Source organism: Rousettus aegyptiacus, unplaced genomic scaffold (genome assembly GCF_014176215.1).
Source record: "Rousettus aegyptiacus isolate mRouAeg1 unplaced genomic scaffold, mRouAeg1.p scaffold_m13_p_1, whole genome shotgun sequence".
Taxonomy (NCBI): domain Eukaryota; kingdom Metazoa; phylum Chordata; class Mammalia; order Chiroptera; family Pteropodidae; genus Rousettus; species Rousettus aegyptiacus.
Genome location: NW_023416284.1, coordinates 19,051,028 through 19,074,041, shown reverse-complemented (window position 1 = coordinate 19,074,041; position 23,014 = coordinate 19,051,028). Strand labels below are relative to the sequence as shown.

The 23,014-nt window shown below is 53.6% G+C and overlaps 1 protein-coding gene across 1 annotated transcript in view; it reads left to right on the top strand.

The window, feature by feature from the left end:
• The window catches only part of SDC3 (syndecan 3), a 36,931-nt gene extending 22,390 nt beyond the window's left edge, over positions 1-14,541 (top strand). Inside the window, exons 2-5 of the mRNA XM_016132124.2 lie at positions 5,129-5,246; positions 6,757-7,358; positions 9,288-9,579; positions 10,444-14,541. Coding sequence (XP_015987610.2) covers positions 5,129-5,246; positions 6,757-7,358; positions 9,288-9,579; positions 10,444-10,610 — 1,179 coding nt within the window. The 3' untranslated portion in view covers positions 10,611-14,541. The remainder of the gene's footprint in view (positions 1-5,128; positions 5,247-6,756; positions 7,359-9,287; positions 9,580-10,443) is intronic.
• The last annotated feature ends 8,473 nt before the right edge of the window (positions 14,542-23,014 follow it).

Sequence of the window (23,014 nt, the reverse complement as noted above, 5' to 3'; positions counted from 1 at the left end):
CTTTGGGGCAAGGCTGTGGGTCAGCTCAAAAGGAACAATGGAGGGGGCAGTGAGGGAGAAAGACAGGGACACGTCGGTCCCTTGGGAAGGATGCCATGTCTCACCCTGGTATTGCGTGTGTGCTTGTATGTACCCAGGAGGGAAATTGTGCATGGTGCATGTGGACAGGGGAGTGCAGGTATCAGGGGCCTGGCGGTGGGCTTCTGAGGGAGGAGGTCGTACGCGTGATGGGCGGGTGCCGGTTCAGGGGTGGGTGGGTGGAATGGTGCATGCGGTGTGTTTGCCGTGTGCCAGAGTGTGCGTACAGCGTGCATGGACATTGGGCGTGTGTGGATGACTCGGCAGTTCTGAGCTTGTTCAGGGGGTGAGTGCAGGAGCCCTGGAGGAGCAGCGGCTTGGAGGTGGCTCTGGGCAAGGGTTCCGAGACTGAGGACCTGTGCTCGTGTCCCAGTTCTAAACTCCAGCCTCAGTGTCCGCATCTGTGAAATGGGGATAATAAAACCTTGGGAGGCTGTGGCGATGGAAGGAGGCAGCACGGGTACTGTGCTTCCAGTGCCCGATCGGGGGCAGGCCCTCAGCAGTGGTGGGCAGAGGTCTCTGGAACCCCCTGAGGCTCCTTAGTGACTCCCCTGGGGAGCTCAGCCCTTCTCTGGCTGCTCAGGGAGCCTCCAGGTGGGCGTCTGGTCCCTGGGATTGGAGGTGGCCGGAAGCAGAAGGCTCGGGGGCTTCTGCAGTAGGTATGGGGGCCGCTAACAGGAGAAACTGTTTACACGTTGGGAGCTTCGTGTCAGAGCCTGAGGGTGTCGTTCTGTGCAGACGGGTGCAGTAATGTGCTTGGACGTGGGGAGGGGTTGGTGTGGCCCTGGGTGAGGTGTGTGCCACTCATGTGGCTATGAGATTTTGCCGAAGTGTATGTCGAGCATCTGTGGGCGTGTTGGGTGAGGAGCAGGGTGCAGTCGTGTGTCCGTGTGTGTGTGCATGTGTGACTAGAGGCGTAGTAGAAGGATGAGCCTGTGATGCCGTGTGCCGGGCAGTACTGGCCGTGAGCTGAGATGGACGCACAGGTTAGGGTTAGTAAATGTTGCTCATAATCGTGTGTGTGTACAGCTGTGTGTTTTTGTAGGGTGTGGCTGGGATGTGTGGTGTGTGCACGAGGATGTTGCTGGATTGTGAGCTGAGAGCATGCACGTGTGCGTGTGTGTCTGTGTGTGTTGGGTGTGTGGGTATGTTCATCAGGCACTATGGGTGTGAGTTTACCTGGAGGAGGGTAATGAGGGTCTGGAGCCCACAGGATCCTGGCGCATTGAAATTCAGTTCTCCTTTAAGGGAATGGCATAGCTAATTATAATTATGCATGGATTATGCAAATGGAAGGTCATTTAGGGGTCAAAGGCTGTCTGTCACCATCCTCCTCTGACATTTTGTGACTTCTGGGGCTTTCTCTGCTGCCTCCCAGGCTCCCTTCCCCACCCCTATCTCTTTCCTCTCTCCTTTTTGTCCTCCTGGGAGCTGCAGCCACCAGCACCCCTGCGGTGTTCCTGGAAGGGTCTCACTGAGCCCTGGCACTCAAGCTGGCCCAAGGAGGGGTAGAGATGGCACTCAGCCACCTTGAGCGGGGCACTGGAAAGGTGGCGTCTGACACCCCATCTCCCACCCCCACAGGTTGCAGGGGTCCCCAGCATTAAGCTTCCAAGGGCGAGTTCAGGTGTAACTAGGCTATTGGCCACCCCTGCCCCCACCCAATGTGGGGGCTGCTTATTTTTCTGAAAGAATGTTCTCTTGGATGCTGGTTTGGAAAATCCCTGAGGTAGCCCCTTCCCCAGCTTTGTCTGATGAGCATGCGGCTAAATTAAGATGTGAGAGAATTTTCTCCCTCAGCCTCCCACTCTCGCCTTCTCTCTCTCACATAGGGAGTCCTCCCTTCACTCCCCTCTCCCTGTCTCCACCCCCCTCTGCCCTCTGACCCCTGGCTTTCCTCTGTCTCTGCCTCTCCGTCCCATGTCTCTGCCCTCCCCCCTTCCTGTCATCCTCTGTTCCTCCATGATCTCTCCCTCTTCTGCACCACCCCCCCCATCTCTGCAGGGAGCTGGAGCTCCTGGTCCTTAGCATGGAGGAGGTGGTCGTCATGGTAACGGTTGTCATGTCATTGGCTACTGAGTTGGGAATAAATAGTATCTAGGTGAGAGCTACCTGAGTGGAGGCTGATGGGTTTAGAGACGACTCCACGCTTGTCTCTGAGCCTCAGAACTGCACAGCATGTGCCCCGCACAGTGTCTGCCCCGCAAGCATGTGCCTGTTTGCACCCAAAGGCACGCCAACACGTGGTCCTTCTCTGTGGCTGCCTTTAGGTGAGTGTGTGTCAGAGTATGTCTGTATATGTTCTCTCTGTCTCTGGATGATTCAAGGGTGTGGCTTTGGGGGAGGTGGTCTTTGGATTTCTACAGGTCTTTCTGGAAGCAGGATTTTAGGGGCTGCTGTGTGACACTTGTCACTGAGAAATCATGAAGACTCCCTATTTTGGCTCCCACCTTTACTCCAGTTTGGGGGTCCTTAGGGACCACAGACTTCTTAGAACCTCTCTTCCCAGCAAAAGGTCTCCCAGCCACTCCCTCGCCTGCCTAGAAGAACAGAAAGACAGTGAAGACCGTCCTGCCCAGGGGTGGAGCCTGAGCCCTTGTCCCTGCTCCATCCCCTCCTGCCCTGTGGCCCTGAGGCAGGAGCTGCAGTCTCTGGCTTTAGGGGGCTTGCCTAAGGACTGAGTAGTCTCCAAGAGTCTCCACCTTAGCTGGCCCAGGTTTGGAGGCTGGCAGTGTAGGGAGCCTTGTAGCTTCCTTAGCCCAGGTCCTGGGGGTTTGTTCTGGCCATTAGGGGTGGAGAGGGGAGCTGGGGAAAGTTGGACGATAGCTGCTCTGAGCTTCTGGAATGTCTAAAATGGAGGAAGACCCAGCAATTAGTCACGGGAGCAATTACACTAATTGTTCTACTCTGTGACTCACTGGTAGCAAGTAAATACTGATTAATTCATTACTTTGAGACTGTGTGTGTGTGAGGGGCGGGGTAGGGGCGTGTAACAGTGGGGGTGGGGGGAATCTCCTGGCCCCCTGCCCTGGCTTCTTGCCCTTACTGGCCTGGGTAAGGCTTCAGAGCAGGTGGTTGAGGCTGGAGGCAGGAAGCCAGGATTGGGATCCTCTCTCTAGCTCTGTATGAACTGCAGAAGGAGGCCTGTCAGGGGTGGGGTGTGAGAGGCCGAGAGCACAGAACACAATGCAGATCCCTCTCCTACTCACGTACCATCCATGGCTCCCCTGTCAGTCAAACAGGACGGATGCTCAGACCTGCTGAACTGCTGAGTTCGGTTTTCACAATATTCTGATACGTAGTCAGGATAAAAAAAATGATAAAGTCATCAGATGTACACTGAAATGAAAGCTTTCTGCGATGGGGCTCCCCCAACCTCAGTCCCGGCCTGCTCCTGCCCCATGAATTGGTCACACCTTCCAACTCCAACTCCATCCCTTCATAGATATTTCCTGAATACCTACTATGTGCAAGACACGGTTCTCCATCAAGGTGTGGTTTAGTGGGGGTGGGAGCAGTCACCAAACAAGTACACACGTGAACAGACACAGCTCACAGTAGTGATAGATGTGAATTCAGAAGCACAAGATGTTCTGACAGATCGAATTAGTAGGGCTTCTTGAAAGAAGTGGTTGGGGAGTAGGAGTTAGCTGGCATAAAGTTACTGGAGGATGAAGGGATGAGAAGGAAGAGTGTTCTAGGCAGAGGGAACAGCATCAACAAAAGAGGCAGGGGAGACCAGGTGTGTTCCGGGAAGAGAAGGGGTCCAGGCTGCCTGGAACCCAGTGAATGCGGAGGGAGCCCGGACGGGGCTAGAGGGCTGGCAGGGCCGGCTCTGAGAGCACAGGCTGCTCTTCCCTACCTCAGAGCCTTTGCGTCTTCTGTTCCCTCTGCCTTTCTCTCTTTATTTCGTTTGTTAAGACCCAAGTGGTCATCTTCAGATCTGAGCACTGGGACTAATCTCACCTTCCTCCGACAAGCTCTCAGGAGGCAGGTGCTGTGGCTAGGTTCAGTCTGGAACCATGGTCAAAGGCACGGCTCGGGGTAAGGCCAAGCCTGCCCTTCCCAGGGGATACACACTCCTGTCTTAGGTATCCTGAGTGCTGGTTCTCAGCCCAGGACTGCGATGAAGAGGGATGGTCTGGACCCAAGAATCCCAAGCTCCCTGCCATCCCAGGTTTTGACTCTGGGAATTCTTGGGCCTAGCAAGCCGGCCCCTGGGAGAAGCCCTCTCAGCTCTCCTGATCCCCTGAGCTCTTTCGGAGGGAGGTGAGGATGGGGACTGACTGCTTGTTTTGGGGAGGACCTAGGGCCAGGGCTGGAGCCTGTACTTTCTCCCCACCCATCTTTATCCAAGGAATTTCCCTCCCAGAGCCCCAAATCTCCCTTATACCATGTTTAGCTGATAGGACTAATTGCCCTACCTTTAGGATTTTGAGATGCGAGGCTTCAGGTCCCAAGCAGAGTCTGAATCTCATCACATCATGTATTCTCTGGTAACCTGGGGCAACTGGGCCTCGGTTCTCTCCTCTGTGGAAGGGGGCTGATGACATTGTCCACATCAAGAATAACACTGACTTGTGCTCAGCACCTGCTGCATGAGGCGTGCTCAGCACTGCACATGTATTAACGCAGTGCACACTCACAACAACCCAATAAGGCAAGTGCTATTTGCTTATGAGTAAACTGAGGCCAGAGAGGCTAAGTAACCTGCCCCAGGTCATACATTTAGTAAGTGATGGAGCAGGGACTCGAATATAGCATTCTGGCTCTAAACCTGGTTCTGCTACCTAGCAGTTTTGATCAGGGGATGGGGGAGTGACTGAGGTCCTCGGTGGTGGCCATCAACAAGATGGAGCTGCTACCCTGGCCCTTGGGTGGGTTGGAAGTGGTGACTAGGCCCGCCCTGGCTCTCTGCTCACGTGGAGGCCGCATCCAGTACCATCCCTCTGTTGTCACTTGGTTCGCGAGCATGTCTGTTGTCCCTCTGGGTGTGTCTAGGCTGCTGGCCTCAGGTGCTAAGCCCCGTGCCTGTCTCTTCCCTCCTTAGGCTCAGCGCTGGCGCAGCGAGAACTTCGAGAGGCCTGTGGACCTTGAGGGCTCCGGGGACGATGACTCCTTCCCTGACGATGAGCTGGACGACCTGTACTCTGGGTCGGGCTCGGGCTGTAAGTGCCTCCCCTTCCCTTTCCCTCCTCTCCCGTTGTGCTGGCGGGGTCTTCTGTCTCCGGTGCCCCACCCAAGGCTTTGATCCCAGGGCTCACCGTAGTGGTGGGGTGGAGGCGGGGACATCAGGCAGGGGTATCTCATGGACCTCCAGCAGAAGACGGGCCAGTCATCCCCCTGGGGAGGGAACCAGGGCCTTGAGGCCTCTGAGCCCGGGACCCCAGCGCCCCACGGTTCTGCCTCTCCCAGCTCTGCATGTACGACTTGGGTATCTCCGCAGACCTCCAGCTTTTGTTGGGGGAACACACATGCCATTCGGTAACCCAGTTTCTGACTTGGAGGAATTTAGCAGCCACTTCTCAGTTTACTGGCAAATCCTTAGCAGAGACAATTTGGCTCAATCGGCTGTGGCCAAAGGTGAGGTTAAGGCAGTGATGGAAAGGGTGCAGCCTGGGAAAGGCCTGTAGAGTAGTGAAAGATAAGCGGGTGTGCTGAGGGCGAATCCGAGCTTCGCTACTTAACAGCTGTGGCACCTTTAGACGCCCTCCCTCTCTGCGTCTCTCTGTTCTTACCTGTGAATGGTGACAAATATATACCTTCTTTTCAGTTTCTGGAAGGATTCAGCATAAGATGTCAGGGTCTGGCACAGAGAGGGAGCTCTAAACAGGGAATGTGTGCTGAGATTTGAGCCCCATGAGAGGACAGGTCTGATGAGATGGTAGGAGGTCTGCAAGCCATGGAACTGCCCCCCGCCCGCCCCTCCCCCCGGCCGCAGCCCCTGCCTCTAGTCTCCCTACTGTAGCCCATTCCTTTAAGCCTCTTGCAAGTTGATTTTCGTTAAATCCATTTCTAATGGGTCATGTCTCTACTCCCAAGTCTCCCTGGTTCCTCTTCCTTCTCCTCTGCCAGGTCCAGGCCCTCCAGTTGGCTGCAGCTTCTCTCTCTCTCCTCATTTCCTCCCTAGTCCCTTCACTTGACCTGGCTTTGAGTCCTTCAGATTGCTCAAGCATTCCCTTGTGGGAAGTCTCATTCTCCCTTTCGTCCTCTGCCTGTGCCTCAGGAGCCCTTAACATACCCACTGCCTGTGTTCATGGTAGGGTGTACCCAGGTCTGACTCCTCCCAGAATGCCTCTCCCGTGTTCCCCCCGATCTCCTGCAAGATTTGCAGCCAGTAGGCCCTTAGTTAACTACTGCCTAGATTCAACCTGCTATAATCTCCAGGCTGGATGGGCTAGAATAGTCATGGAAGACTTCCTGGAAGAGGTGGCCTCCTGGAGGACTTTTTGGCTAGGCAGAGAGGAGTTGGGGAGTGTCCACTGTCTGTCAGCCAACTGGTAACCTTTGGCCAGACTGTGCCTTCCTCCTTTCCCTTATCTCGTCCTGGGAAAAGTGTGCAAAGAGTGAGGGCTGGGACCCCCGCACCCTGTCTTGATGGCCATTGCTTGCCCGGGATCCTCATGCCCCCCACAATCACCCAGCTCCCCAGCTCTCTCCTCTCCCCCACCCTCTCAGACTTCGAGCAGGAGTCAGGCATTGAGACAGCCATGCGGTTCAGCCCAGACGTGGCCCTGGCCGTGTCCACCACACCTGCTGTGCTGCCCACCATGGACATCCAGCCTGTGGACACCCCGTTGGAAGAGCTCCCCTCTGAGCGTCCGACCCCAGAGCCAGCCACTAGCCTCCCAGTGGTGACAGAGGCCCCGGAAGAGCCCAACCAGAGAGCCGCCACCATCTCCACTGCCACGGCTACCACTGCTGCCACAACCATAGGGTCCCCCACTGTGGCCATGGTGCCTGCCACAGTGGCCACTGCCACTCCCAGGACCCCTTCCACAGCTACCACCTCTGTCATAAGGACCACCGGCATACAGAGGCTTCTGCCTCTTCCACTGACCACGGCAGCCACAGCCCAGGCCACCACCCCAGCGGTGCCCTCACCTCCTACCACGGTGGCTGTCTTGGACACAGAGGCCCCAACACCCAGGCTGGTCAGTACAGCTACCTCTAGGCCAAGGGCTCTCCCCAGGCCAGCTACTACGCAGGAGCCTGACATCCCTGAGAAGAGCACCCTGCCCCTGGGGACCACTGCTTCTGGACCGACTATGGTGGCTCAGGTGAGAAGGTTGGGAGAGGACAGGAAGTGAGATCAGAGGTGGGTGGGTTAGGTTCTGCGGGGGGGAGGATGGAGCTGGGCGGGGGGGAGGACTGGGCAGTTCTGGAGATGAGCCAGACAGGGGTGGGGAGAGCAAGAGAGGCACGTGGCTGGAGGGCCAAGACTGGGTGAGAATCACAGGACGAACATGGGGGTCAGAGGTTGAGAAGGGTGGGAATGGAAGAGGGACAAGGCTGAGTCTTAGGGTGTGGAATTGGGTGACATGTGTGTTGGCGGGGGAGGGGTCGGGGCCTGTGTGTTCCAGTTAACAGCACGGACTTAGGAGCCAGGCAGCCTGGGCTGGAATTCTTTCACTGCTACTTTTTAGCCATGTGACTTCAAGAAGTCACCAGTCCTTTCTATAACTTCTGTACCTCCGTTTCTTTATCTATGACAAGGATAAAATCAGAATGCAAATCATAACGTTGAGAGAATTAAGTTTCCTGATATATCCAGAGTGTTCAGGACAGTGCCTGGCAGTAGAAAAAAATGAAGTTTTGGTAGTGTTATTGTCATCATAATCGTCATTATTACTAGTTTGAGGGCGACTAAGTGGGCAGTTTGAAAGGAATGCTTGTAGCTGACATTCGTGGAGTGCTCTCTGGGTGGCCGGCTCAGTGCAGTGCACTTTACCTGTGCCATCCCCGCTCTCCTCACGCCCACCCCCTGAGATGGCACTGCAGTCATCCTCCTTTTACAGGTGAGGCTGGTTTTATAGCCGGCAATGGCAGTGAGGGTTCGAACTTGGCACTCGGCTCCAGAGGCCGGGGCATGTGCGTGGAGGGTGTTATGGGAGGAGGATAGGAGATGGAAGGGAAGAGGGTCAAGATGTCAGGATGCCAGAGGGGGATGAGGCCAAGGAGATGGGAGAAATTGCCTGGTCCCTGCTGGGCATGCCAGGCAGCGCGGGCTATGGTGACACTGATTGGGCCACTAAAGCCCTTTGCAGCCAGCCTCACAGAGAAGGGTCTACAGGCTGTGGAGCTGCCTTCAGGTCGGCGTCAGCCCCTTGACTCCCCAGTCAGCCCTAGTAAGACCCAGGCCCTGTCCTCAGCTCCTCGGAGCACCTGGACAGCCTGGTGTTTCAGAGCTGCTTGGCCAAGCAGGAAGGGTGGACAGTGACGGGGCGTGGAGACCAGGTCGCAGGTGCAGCCTCCGCACACAGCTTCTTGGCCTGGACACCAGGCCCACCCTCTCCATGTCCACCTTCTACATCCCTGCCCTGACCCCATTTCTGGTCCTGCGCCATGTGATGGGAGCCATCGAGGTTCATGGCCACCGGTCTGGTTCCCTGGACACTTGCCCTTACGGGGTGTCATACTCTTCGGTTGTGCCCTTGGACTGACCTCCAGGCTGAGACTCACTTCTGCCCTAGGCTTGTAGACCGGGGACCAAGCACATAACAACTGCACCCAGCAGTTCCCTGACAAACTTGACAGGCATCCCCCAAGGCAGCCGGAGGGGGAAGTGACGGAGATGGGATGGGGACAGGATGTGGCCGAGTGAGAATAGAGGCGGTGGAGTATATGGTTGGAAACACAGATGCCAGAATTGGATAGATAAGGATTTTTAGTTTAGCTTCTACCACTTACTAGCTGTGTGCCCTTGGGCAAGTCACTTAACCTCTCTGAGCCTATTTCCGGTTGGGCGTAATAATACTTCCTCCATGGAGATATAAGGGTAAAATGCCCATAATGTGTACTTAGCACAGTGCCTGGCATATAGTGAATGCTTGGTAAGTGGTAGCCCACTGGAGTAGTTTGTGTGTGTGTGTGTGTGTGTGTGTGTGTGTGTGTGTGTGTGTGTGTGTGTCTGTTTGTCTGTCTGTCCGTCCATCCCATGACAGGTGTACTGGGGCCTGGCTCCTGGGCTCATACCACTCTCTCTACAGACCCCAACTCCAGAGTCCTTCCTGACGACGATCCAGGATGAGCCAGAGGTGCCAGTGAGTGGGGGGCCAAGTGGGGACTTTGAGCTGCCAGAGGAAGAGACCACGCAGCCAGACACAGCCAATGAAGTGGTGGCCGTGGGCGGGGCTGTGGCCAAGCCGTCGCCTCCACCCGGGACACTGCCCAAGGGTGCCCGCCCAGGCCCCGGCCTCCTGGACAATGCCATCGACTCGGGCAGCTCGGCAGCTCAGCTGCCGCAGAAGAGCATTCTAGAGCGGAAGGAGGTGCTTGTAGGTGAGCTTGGCCTGGAGGAGCCCAGGGTGGGGCAGGCTGGGTGTGAGTTTCCTAGGAAGGGAAGGCTGGGGAGTTCGACCCCCAGGACCCACCCTCTGACTTCTCCTCTGACCTTCCTCCATCCCAGAGTCTGCCCCGGACTTCATCCCACCTTTAGCACTTTCCTCAGCACCCCCTGACATCCTCTTTAGACTCCGCCCTTGACCCTTGCTTCCCTGGGCCATGCTGGTTGACCCCTCCTGGACCTTACCCTCTGGACCCTAATCTCTAATTCCAGTTTTTGGCCTGACCTGCCCCTGCCTTTGACCCCAGCCACAGAGGACCTGCCCTGGCCACCTCTCCTGAAGGGTCAGGATTTGAGGTCTAAACCCTGCTCCCTACTTAGGAGCACCGTGGCCTTGGGCAGGTCCTTCACCGCCTCAGACTCCCCTTTCCTCATCTCTAGAACAGGGGTAATCACTTTGTACTTAACCAATTCTTAGTGCATGCCTGTTCGTATCAGCTCCTCTGTAGCTGGGATGGGCCATAGTTTAGTTGGTGGAGTTTTTCTTTCCTAATGGTGTGTAAAATACTGGAGCATCTTCGAGCTGATGGCACTGTACATTGGTTGGGGACTGTAGCTCTGCCCTCGAGGTATGTGAGGCTTTGGTGCGTTAGTGTGTTAGGCGACTAGAACTGACCACTAGGCCGCAGTGAGGGCCGTTAATGGCATCCAGCGTTGGTAGTATTAGAATTGACTCAGCTCCAGTCTCAGGTTTGAGTCTCCACCTACCCAGGGCCCTGCATCCTCTTCTCAGGCTCTACTTCTCCCCCGCCCCCCTCCTGCCACCTCTGGGCCGTGACCTCTGCCCTCTTCCTCCACAGCCGTGATTGTGGGCGGGGTGGTAGGCGCCCTCTTCGCTGCCTTCTTGGTCACCCTGCTCATCTACCGCATGAAGAAGAAGGACGAGGGCAGCTACACGCTGGAGGAGCCCAAGCAGGCGAGCGTCACGTACCAGAAGCCTGACAAGCAGGAGGAGTTCTACGCCTAGTGGAGCCCAGCGGAGCCACAGTGCCTCCCCAGAGCCTCAGCGCCACCCCTCTGCCCAGTACCCAGCCCACTCCACCAGCCCGGCCTGAGACTGGGCCTGGGAGGGAGCCCCAGCTCATCTCTGCCTGCCCTCCCCAGGTCTGCTCAGACTGCCAGCCTCGCACAGATCTTCCCTGAGGGACAAGTTCTCTGCCATCTGCCCTAGACTGTGCCCTTACGAGCTCATCTCTTGTCTCCCGCACCGGCCCAGGGCTTTAGGACCTCATGTCAGATGGACAGGAGGAAGGAAGCTCCTGATTGGCTGGTGCGAGAAAGGGGTGAGGCTTGAGATGGGCTCGCACCCCAACTTGGCCCTGCAGAGCTGGCCGAGGTCTCCCGTTGGGGCAGAGAGGCACTCTGGCTGGTCTCGAGGACAAGCATTTCTAAGCTCAGCCCTTGAGACCATCAAGACACTGCCGCCTTTCGCTCCTGTCCCAGGGCTCCTCTTTGCCTGGGTGAGAGTGTGTCCTCTGTTGCCAGCCCGTTTTGTTCTGGCTTCTCCAGGGCCGTGGGGTCACTCTCCCCTCGTTCCTGCCCACTGCACCTGCACCGAAGGTTTTTACCTTTTTGGCAGTCTGTTCCTGAGGAATTGGCTTCCTGAGAGTGGCCTGGCAGCCACTGGTGAGGAGGGCTGGGCTGCTCGGCCCTTTTGCAGGTGGACTGCTTAGATATCATCTTCCACAAGTCGCACATATTGTCACACCCGGAGACAGAAGCACGCAATGACAAAGTCATGCGCAATCCTGACCACACCACCAATCTAGACATGTCACAGACACACATTCTTCCAAAGATGTTTGTTCTCATGCATTTCTCATGCACCCCCGAATGCTTATGACAATGCAAGACACACGTCATTGTTGCCCAGTGGTGACGGCGTGGCCTGCTTTCCTCTCTGTCCCTCCCCCTTCCACGTAAACGCACACTGTGGCACCGTACACATTGTCTCCAGCTTTCAGGCTCACTTGGGAGGGTGGGATCAAGCCAGACCGTCAGCCCATATTGGGTCCCCTGAGTTGCCGTGTTAACACTCAGCCCTCACCACAGCACCCACACCACCCACAATGCCATCGACCCCGGCGTGTCAGACTCAACCCCATGTAGATGCACAGTCTCACCCCACATAACCCAGCTCTAACACTGGAGGGGCACAGGTGGGCACTTTGCCTTTCCCTGAATAAAGTGTGATGTGGGGTGGGGGACATTGCCACAAGCCCCCGCAGAGCATTGCACACCAGCCAGCCTGGCCCCACCCCCGCCTGCTTCCTCCCCTCTAGGAGCTTGCAGAAGGGTTGGTTTGAGGCCAGTCCCTCTCTAGCCGGGAGCCTTGCTGAGGAAGGCTGGTAGTTCTGGGAATTTGGCCTTGGGCTGGGGAGGGGTCTGGGTCTCCCAGGACCAAAGGCCCAGGTGGGGAGGGAACATGTGGTCTAGCTCCTGGTCCTCCTGCATCCCCCTCCTGCTCTGAGCTAGGGGCTGACTCTGCCTCCCAGGACACAAGTCTCCAAAGTGCCTGTGAGGGTGGGCCCTGCCGCCCGGGCCCTCTGCACCCTCTACCCGCAGCCCCACCCTAGGGTCCTCCTCGGCCCTTTCTCGTGGACACCGTTCCCTTACTTGGCCAAACAACCCGGCATTTCTCCTGACCGCAGCTGGATGGACCCACGGCTGGAGGCACCAGCCGGCTGCACTGCCCCAGGCCAAGGGCTGAGAGCAGGCGGGATGGGGGTGTCACAGGCCCGGCCTGCTTCCCCCTTCTTTACTCTTGCAAGTGGGGCCACTTCCGTGGATATTTTAAGTGTGGGGTCACACGTCTCCTTTGGGGAGGGCATGCTCGATGGGGGCTCGTGGAGCCAGGAGATGCGCTCTGAGTGGTAGTCGACTGGTGCTCACACCCAGACCCCTCACCTCCAACCCAGGTTAAAGTCGGAAACCCAGGTTTTATTTCTGTTCCTTTTTTAAGATACACTGGCCACAGACTCCTGCTGGTGAGGGGTGGGGGCACCTGAGGTGGTGAGGGTGGGGTTCTGGGGGGCTTCCACAGCCTGTCCTGCCGCCCTCCTTCCAGGCCGAGGCTCCATGTTTCAGACCCCAAAGCCCCTTGTAGCAGGGCCTGGATGCTTGTGAGGAACCCAGCTGATCCCAGCCTTGGAGTGGGTGAGGAATGGGGGGAGACACCCTGCGCCCACAATCTGTTGGGGATGGCCTGGCCTCAGTCATCCCTGGAGCAGAAGGTGGAGGATGGGGGCACAGGAAATCGAAGCGCTAGCCTCCCTCTCCCCTGCTCCCCGGTGGGCTACTGTCTTCTGGCAGCAGCTCTGGTGAGAAGGCCTGGGCAGGCCAAGGCTGAGAAACCAGGGAGCATGGAGTAGAGAGGACCTGAACCCCCCAGGAAGCCCAGGGATGCTGGGACCAGCGTAGGAAGCCGGTGGTGTGGGCGGGGTCCAGCACAGGATGCGTGGCTTGGGTTTAAGCTGGCTGCAGTGGGCTTGGACTGCCCTGCGTGGGTCTGGTCTGGCCCTAGCAGGCCTCTTCACATCTGAGGGCTGGCTTCTAACTTGTGGCTTGGGGCTTTGCCTCCTGGTACAGGCCTCCTCTCTCTGTCTTTAGCATTTGAGAAAAGAGGCTGAGGGCCTTGTCATGGAGACCTGAATCTGAGACAAATGTCCAGGCTTTATCCTCATGAAGTTAAACTCAGTCTGACCATCCCAAATCCACTGCAGCCAGCCCAAGTTGGGCAAGGCAATCCAAGAGAAAGAGGTCTGTTCAAAGGATGAGCTGGAGCTCTCCTAGGTGCAATGTGGGTGCAGGGCCTTACGCGCCTGGTCTGATGCATGCAGGGCCCGCTCAGATAGGTCACAGACACCTCAGTGCTCCTGGGGAGGGTATCCTGTGGGCCCTGGCATTTCCTGGAAGCATGGCCAATGCCAAAGGAGAGGGCACGTGTGTGGCTTGAGAACCTCTCTGGGACCCTGGCCGCCGGGGAGCACAAGGCAGGCTGGGGCCTAGGGAGTTGAGGGTTGTGCCCACCCTCAGTTGTGATTTTTAGAGCCAGGCTCTGTTTCCCTAGGGGCTACAGTGGGTACCTCCTGAAAGGCTGGTCCCCTTGGTCACTGGAGGTGGATGGGCAGTAACCAGGTCTGTGGGCATTGGCTTGAGTGCTCAGGCTAGACCCCTTCTCCTCTGCTGGGGTTGGCAGAGTCATCTGTCCAGGCCTTCAGCTGGGGCCCTGGGCACAGGAAGCAAATCCATCTCTGTCTCTTGGGGCAAGAGTGGCTGCTGTCTCCTCAGCTTTCTGACTGTCTTCTGCTGACAGCCGCCACCCTGGACTTGCTTCCCTAGGCCTCCTGCCTGTAAATAGGAGCCCACAAACTGTACAGATTTACAGACGCTGAGACCGGGCCCCAGCGTCATCAGCTAAGGGCTGATGGCCCCAGTGTCCCCCAGGTACCCACCTGGCAGCTCAGTGCACCCGGCCCCAGCGTGGTGAATGCATGTAAATATTTTTCGTAGGCAGTGTGGCTCCAGAGAGCCCCCTGAAGACAGTGACCCTCCTGTGTGTCCTTTCTCCTGTACAGAGCCCTCCAAGAACCTGTCCTGGGGACAGTGGGAGTTTGTCCTTCCCTGCCCCAGGCCTTCCCTGCCCTCTCTCCCCATAACCTGTTTATTAACCACACCTGTCCTGAGTTCATGGCCAAAACTTTGAATAAGAAAAAAAGTGGAGGAAAAAAGACTGGAAAAAGACGAGGGTGCCTGCCCCGCTGTGGGTGCTCGCCTGTCCCAGCCTTGCGAAGGAACTGTTTGGGTTTTTTTGTTTGTTTTGTTTTTTGTTTGTTTGTTTTTTAACACTTCCCGTGCTGTGCTCATTTATAAGAGGAAATAAAATTAAACTGAAACGATGTAGTGTGGTCAGAGTGTGAGATAAACATGGAGGTCATTGGGGGAGGGGGCCCCCTTGGACCTCAGCCACCTTCCACTTTAAAAGGAATGGAGAACCAAGTGAGGAGCATTGACCAGCAACTCCTTGTGGGAATTATGGTAAAAGCTGCTGTTGGTTGAGAGCATTCGGAAAACCACGGAGCTGACTGTGGTGAGGCTGGGGCGGGGGCTGTGGTTGAGTTGGGACCGGGCTGTGGTAGTGTTGGCACCTTGTGGTCCACAGGGGAAGAGCTGTGGTTTCAGGCCATGCAGAGTGAACCTGGGGGCCACAGGATGTTGGAATCAGACTGGCGAGGCAGGATGGCTTTGGGATCTGATAGGCCTGGTTTCAAACCCAGGTGACATTTCCTGGTTCTGACTCTGGAGGAGCTACTTGCCCTCTCTGAGCCTCAACTTTCGCGCCTGTAAAATGGGATAACAGTGAACACCATCCCTTAGAGGGAATGAATGTGCAAGGGTTATGTGAGGAGGAGCACTCGGCGCAGGGCCTGGCACAGCCGGCGTCAGCTTGCAGGGGCTTTGACGATGGCGTTGGGACAGAATAGAACCCAGAACAGGAGAAGCCGCACGGCCTGGAACAACTCCTGGGACCAGAGGGACAGAGAGCTGGGAGGGCTTCTGAGCTGGCCTTGGGACCCTTGGTGTAAAATCCCTTTATTAGGGCCGCAGCAGGGGATGTCCCTGCCCTGCTTGCACACCTCTTGAACAAGAGCTTTATGTGTCTTGGGGACCAGTGGGCCATTCTACCTGACGAGAAGGCCTCTTTTTCAGCCAGTCTGCTCTCTAGCGTTTCCCTTCTCCAGTCCCCGTTCTTCTTGGGGGCACACCTTCTCTGTCTCCTTGCCATGGCTAGCCCCTAGGCATGAATGTCGTGGTCACAAACTTCCCTCCTCCAAGAGAGACCTTTCCACGTCCCACAAATATTTCCTCCAGAAATGTATTCCTCTCAAAATGCGATACATAGGGTCCTGATGGTTCTGGGGTGGGTTGGAGTTTGAGGTTCTTGGATTTGATACAAGACCCTACTCCGCCCTCCCTCCCTCCCTCCATTTGTCCCTCCCTTCACTAAAGCTTCTTGAGTGCCAGGCCCTGCACTTGGAACAGGATGACGAGAGGTCACCAAGAAAGACCAGTTCCTGCCCTCAGAACACTTACAGTTTATTAGGGAGATAGACAATAACCGGAGTCTCACAACTATATCATAAACTGGTCTTGGGGGGTGCGGTGTCTTTCCTCCTCAGCCACCACTTCCAAGACCCCCACCCCAGACATCCCCTTCACTGCCAGACAGTTCAGGGATGGAGCCCCAAGGCCTGGGGCCTCACTGTGGGACTGCAGACAACTTGTCCCCTGAGAACCTCTATCTGTATGGCTAAAAATGGATGAAAAGGCGGCCCCGCCACTCTGAGGTTCTAACAGAGGACGGGGCCCCAGATAGAAGTCTGCTGTGACATGAGGGGTGGGTTTGCCATCATTTGAGGCCCAGCTCACCACAGGAAGATAATTCCACCCTCCTCTCAGTTCCTATGGCCTGTAGTTCTCGTTCCTGCAGGGCCCCCATCACCTTCTCATCTGGATTCTAGTAATGTGCATCTGTATGTTATTCTCAGCTTGGAAGAGTAGAAAGAGCGTGACCTTGGAGTTAAGTGGATCCAGCTGTGTGCACTTGGGCACAATATGTTACCTCTCTGAGTCTGTTTCCTCACATGCAAATATGGACAATAAGGTCAATATTTAGAGGCCATTCAGAGGATTAAATGAGATGATATACTGAGGCGACTAGCATGAAGCTTGGCATATGTAGCCCTTAAGAGCTGGACTTAAATCCCTCTCTTTGCAGCGTCCATCTTTTCACAGGCAAACCTTTATTCAAATCCCAGCTCTGCCACTGATGGACTACGTGAGCTTGGGTGAGTTATTCAAACTCTCAGTGTTCAGTTTCCTAACTGTGAAATGGGGACAATAATAGTACCTGCCTCACATGCACAGTGCTTAGAACCATGCCTAGTATAGAGCGGGGGCCATATAAGTGTGGGCTATTATTGTCGTTGTTATGATTCTTATCATTATTTGCAGGTCCCAGCATACTGCCTATTGGATGAGTAAATGACACTGAGCCTGGATAGAAATCAAAATACTGGTGTCAGCTCTGGTGTGAACTGTGACTTAGGCTTAGGCTTGTTAGAGCTGAGGCCAATGGCTGGGAACCATGCATTTGGGCTGCACGGATGGGCTGGGCGCTGCTGGGAGTTGGAATATTTCCTTCTGGGTCTCTGGGCCCAAGGGATGAGCATGAGCAGCAAAACAGAGGGGGGAGGAGGAAGAATAGCTGATTGTTTCCCATAGCCCAAGAGGTCACAGCTGCCTGCCCATGCTGCCCTAAAACAGAGTGTACTCAGCCTCTGAGGACCGCCCACCTGGTCTCTGCCGGCCTGAGGGTGGCCTGGGGCAGACTGAGGGTCCAGGTTGATCGCCACCAGAGCTGTGAGCCTTATCCACACTTGGGGAGGAAGGAGGCGGGGCCTGACGTGGGAGCTGAGGAGTCAGGGCCAGAGAGCACACAGCAAAATCAACGGGATGAGGCCCTGACTGCCAGGCACTGCGACAGAAGCTCTTCTCACACTGCCGTCTCATTTTAGCCTCATGCAGTTCTGGCCTCCTGTACGGTTTTTGCAAATAAAGAAACTGAAGCTCAAAGAGCAGAAATATGAGGCCATTAAAGGGTCAGTGGGATTCAACCCTGGGTCTCTGCCTGAATTCAAAGTTCTTTCAGTTTTACTCTGCCATTTCCTCCGTTTTTAGCCAGCTGCCTGAGTGTGGGCAGGTTACTAAGCTTCTCCGAACCTCAGTTATATCATCAGAAAAACAGCAATAGAATGTTAAAAGGCTCAAAAGATATATTAACACATAACGTTTATGGGATGTCTTCCCGTTGTCAGTGCCCAGTCACAGACATTATTTCATTTAATTCTTGGAGAGAATGATTATCCCCATTTTATAGATAAAGGCATTGACCCTATGAGCAAAATCCACACTGTGGGATACATCTGTAGGACAAATGGTCCAGTTTCTTTAATTCATAAATTGTAAAGAAGGGGTAAAAAGAGAGAGGGAGAGGTAATTTATAGATAAGCTTAAAAGGCATGTGAAACCAATATGGAACTTGATATAGATTCTGATTCATACAAATTAAAAAAAAAAAAAGCTAATTATGAGACAAGTAGAAATTTGAACGTTGAGTGAATATATCTTATAAAGGAATCATTGTCAATGTTTCTTAGATGTGACGAAGTTATGGTTTTAAAAAAAGGTCCTTATCTTTATACAAACTGAAATACTTGCAGATGAAGAGATAGCATTTTGGGATTAGGTCACCAATGATACGGGGAGGAGTGGGTGGGCGAACAGAAGAATAACATGGGACTTGATAATTGCAGAAGCTCAGTTATGGGCACATAGGGGAGTCATTATATTATTCTAGCTACTCTAAGCTAAATTTTAAATTCTTCATATTAAAATACTAAAAAATAAAGAAAATTGATTCCCGAGGGGCATGGGGGCTCACCAGGGGTTGCACCTTGAGTAAATGCAGAGCTAGGGTACCTGACTCGAAGTCCAGTCCCCCGCCCCTGACTCTGTCTTTGCCTTGAACTCCTGCAATGTGTTATTTTCCCCGGCTTTGTGTTGTCCACGTCCAGATGGCCGGCACCTTCATGGGCCCTGTCCCCTCCCCTTTACAAAAACTGATTCTCATGAATGGCTCTGATGAAAGAATTCACATGAAATTGTGATGAGTGACGTGGCGCCAGTGCTGTTTGTCTTTTGCCGGAGAGAGTAACAGAAGCGACTCTTCCCCAGTGGCTGGTGGCTCACGGAGCATGGTCCAGGGTCTCCTCAGCCTTGCTCACTGCTCACGTCAGTCCCGGGAGGCGGGCTGGTTGGGGATCACTTCTCTGACTTTGAAGGACATTGAATTTGGTCATTTCCATTTTCACAGTTTTGGTCAAGTCTAGACCTTTATCATAGCTTGTTGGAACTGCCGCGAGACTCTTACCGGCCATGGCAGGCTGTAAGAAAGGTCATGGGCAGATGTGGCTCCTCCGCCTGCCTCAGCAGGTTCTTCGTGCCTCATCCTGGAAAAGCCACTCTGCCCCCTGAGCCTTGGCTTCTTCCTCTGCATAATGGGCACAATGAGGAGCCCTGCAGAGGTTTGTGGGGGTCCAGAGAGCAGACAGATCAAAATGTCCAGCACAATGACTGACACACAGCAGGTGCACAGCATATTAACAGTAACAGCAACCACAAAACACGTGAATGGCACTTACCATGTGGCAGGTATGTCTTAAGCATGTTTTAATACGTGTGGCATTTAAAACAGTGCCCGGAACATGGAAAGTATATAGATGTTTATTAAATAAAATAATTTGGCATATATTAGCGTATTTAGTGGTATGGATTGAATTGTCTGCCTCCCTCTTGCCATTCATATGTTGAAGCCCTAACCCCCAAAGTAACTGTATTTGGAGATAGAGCCTCGGAGGAAGTCATTTAGGTTAAGTGAGGTTGTAAAAGTGGGGCCCCAATCAACACGGATAGGATTGTAAGAAGAGACACAAAGAGCTTGTGTGCGTGCGCTCTCTCTTTGTGAGCACTGAGGAAAAAGACCCATGTGAGCACACAGCAAGAGAGCAGGTGTCTGTAAGCCAGGAAAAGAGCTTTCACTAGAAAACCACTATGTTGGCAGCTCGATCTCAGACTTCCAGCCTTCGGAACTGTGAGAAAATAAATGTCTCTTGTTTAAGCCAGTAAACCCAGTCTATAGTATTTGATTGTGGCTGCCTGAGCAGACTAATACATTTAATCTTTACAAAAGCCCTGACAGATACTAGGTACTCTTATTATTCTCATGTTTACAGATGGGGAAACAAGTGTAGAGATTCTAAGGATACTGAGGGTTCGAGTAAGAAAATTTGACTGCCCCTCCACCCTTCTCTTGGTAAACTCCTGTGGATCCTTCAAAGCCCTACTCCAACATCACACCCTCTGGGAACGCCCAGGCAGCATTAATCATTGGGGCTGGTAAGGGAAGGAAGAGAGGCCAAGAGGAAATACTTAGATGTGGAAAAGCGGAAGATTGAGAGACGGGAGGGCCAGATGGAGGAGGCTGGGTGAGGGAGGCGGGGTGTAAGAGTCCAAAGGAGGGTCAGGGGCTTTAGAAACGGTCCTCCCTGGGTTGGCTGTTGGGAAGGGCGTGAAGGGGAAAGTTCTTGGTTATTTTTCCCACCATAGGTGCCTGCATCTTGTGGTTTGTCCTGCAAGGCTCAGCTCAGTATCCAGTTTTTTCAAGATTAGCTGTGTGCCTACAAGTTAAGAAACAGACTGGGGCCAAATTTCCCTGGTTTGAATCCTGGCTCCTCTACCTATTGGCTAAGTGATCTCAAGCAAGTTAGTCAACTTCTCATGCCTCAGTACCTTATTGGGATAAAATGCGGATAATCATAGAACCCATCTCATAGAATGATCCTGAGGTTTAATTAAGTTAATACATGGTGCATAGAAAATGGTTAGGACATGTTAGCTGATAAAATCATCTTGGATTACTACACCTCATGGTGCTCTCTCTTTTCTCTGAGTTCCAATGAGCTTAAGTATAAAATGCAAATTAACCCAACAGTAATGATAATAACGATGAACCTTTATTGAGCACTTGCTGTTGGCCAGGCTCTGTGCCTGGTCCTTTATATAGGGTCTTCCATTTAGCTGTTGTAATAACCCCATGAGATAGTTACTATTAATATGCCCACTTTACAAGGGAGAAAACAGACCTCTTTAAAATATGTCTACAATTACATAGCTAGCACATGGTAGCGTGAGGAATTGAACCCAGGCAATCTGGCCTGGAGTCCCTGTGATTCATTCTAGTTCGTTAATCACTCACCCAATATTGATAGATGCCTACTGTATGCCAGCCACTGTGCGAGGTGCCAGGGATATGGAATTAAACGACACACAGTCCTAGCCCTTAGGGGACACACAGGCTTGGGTGGGGAAGATAGACCTGGAATCAGATACCTGAGAATACTCCTGATGTGGAAGGAACGGAGGGCTGAGCCTCATGTCTCTGTTAGATCCACTAGAAGCTACGTTTCACTTAATCATATTCCAACAATTATCGGGCATATGGTCTACATAATAATGTTCTCTTCTCCCAAAGACAAGGCAGACAGGTTTCTAGAGTGAAAAGTGACATAAAAAGCTCAGCGTTGATGTTATTTTTAGCCTTCCAAGTAAATCTGAAATTGTGAATATGATTATTACTGGCACTGTGGTTAAGCAGCTACAGTTCTTAGAAAGCTCCTGCATGTGTGGTTACTGCCACTCCTTTTAGCTAACTTCTGATGTGAGGGATGTATATGAATCAGAATTCAGTGATGCCAGGCAATGTAGGTATGTACAAAGCCTCTGGGAGTATGGAGGAGGGAACATTTAACTTCCAGGAGGAGGAAATACTTGATGTGAGTTTTGAAGGCTGTGTAGAAGTTCTCTGTGAAAAGCACCCCAGGATGTTTGGGAATGGGTGAAAGTCAAATGTGGGATTCATAGGGGCTGATGGAGCAGGAGAGTGGCTGCTAGACTCACGTTAGGGAAGGTCTCAAATGTCATGTTACAAGGCTTGGAGTTTACCTTATAAGCAATAAGGGGGTGGGGAGTCCTGGAGCTTTTCAGAGAGTGATATGATCACATCTGTGGTTTGTAAACATGGCTCTGCCAGCCTGTGGGGAAATAAATGAGAAATTGGTGGCTGGGAAATAAATTCCATAAACAGACCGAAAGGTCCTTGGGGGCAGTGACAGTCAATGTCTTTCCCTCTGGCATTTCCACAACACCTAGCAGGGGTGGAACATGTAGCTGGTGCTCAGCAAACGGATTGTGTGAAATTTCTGCATGCCCCAGGACACTTGCACATGCGTGTGATTTCAGTAGCACCCAGATTCTGAACCCCGTGTCCCCCAGCGCTGTCCATGGTACTAGGGGAAACTTAGGTCAGTTCCCTGGTGGCAGCTTGCAGTGTGTATGTGTGTGTGTGCACGCGCGTGTGTAGAATGGGTAGGGGAGGGGAACCCCAGCATCTGTCTCTTGGGATCAAAGCAGGGTCCCAGCTGCTCCAGCTTCAGAAGGGCTGCCCAGGTGCCTAATTGTTTGGAAGGCAGATCCCTACATCATCCGGTCAAGCTTTAGTGAATGGATCTAAGGGAGGAAATGAAACCAGATGGAAAGGGTGGGACCAGAGTTGGGAGATGATTTTGAATGCCATGCTTGGGAGTCAAGATCTATAGAAAGAGAGGTCATATTTGTGTTCCTGAAGGATCACTCTGGTGGGTAGCAGGGATGATAGACTGAAGAAGAAAGAAGACTCCAGGCTCTCTGAGTCACACATCAGCACCTTTTGGCATGCAACAGGGCTTAGGAGAAAGAGGAAATCAGTGAGGGTTAGAATAACCAGGCGGATCTTCCTGGAGGAGGTAGGACTTGAGCTGGCCCTTGAAGGACTCACAGAGGGAGAGGGATATGCCAGGCAGGGGAACAGCACGAGCAAAGGTAGAGAGGTTAGAATAACTGGTGGCTAAGAAAGGGTAAAGATGCCTGCCTTTCTGTTCTCTCTCCTCCCCAACTCCTTGCTAGGGCCCTTCTGAGCAGTGGGAAAGCCTGCATCGCTGGATGTGTCTGGCTGAGGGAGGGGGTGGGCTGGGTGCAGCCTGAAAAGGTCCTTCCATTGTGTGTAATGCCAGGCCAGGGCAGCGGAGGCGGGTCTATGGAACCCTTTGTTTGCAAGTCACCCACCAAGCACTCTGGCGGCCTCCACAGTCCCTGCTGGCTGGCGTTGGACTCAGGGCATGTGGTAGAGACAGGTTGTTCTACCTCGGCTGGCCCTAATGTCATAGCTGAGGGAGGTGGCATTGGCAGGGGGTGGACACTGGTGGTCTTCGAGGCTGGCTGAGGGCTGACAAATTGCTTCTTGTCCTTGAGGCTCAACCCATTGAATTCGTTACATTCTTTAACGCTATGATCCGGAGACCAATGGATGGAACCTTCTAGCACCTGAGAATCCTAGAATAATAGAATCTATTTTAGGATCGTGACATCTTTCATACTAGATCCTGTGGGAATCATAGAATCCTGTAGGAGAGTAGAATCTTAAAAGTCATAAACTTTTTAAACGCCTTCCTTTTAAGATGCGGTAAAGATAAAACAAAATATTACACAGCAAATACATAGAACAGTCTTGGAATGTTGTAAATGCTCCCTAAGCGTCAGCTGTTGTCTCCATTTTGAAGAAGCTCAGGTCCAGAGAGGTGGTGTGACTTGCTTAGGGACACACAGCCAGGAAGTGGTGGCACAGATTGGCAGGGACTTGAGGGAACCCCAGGCGGG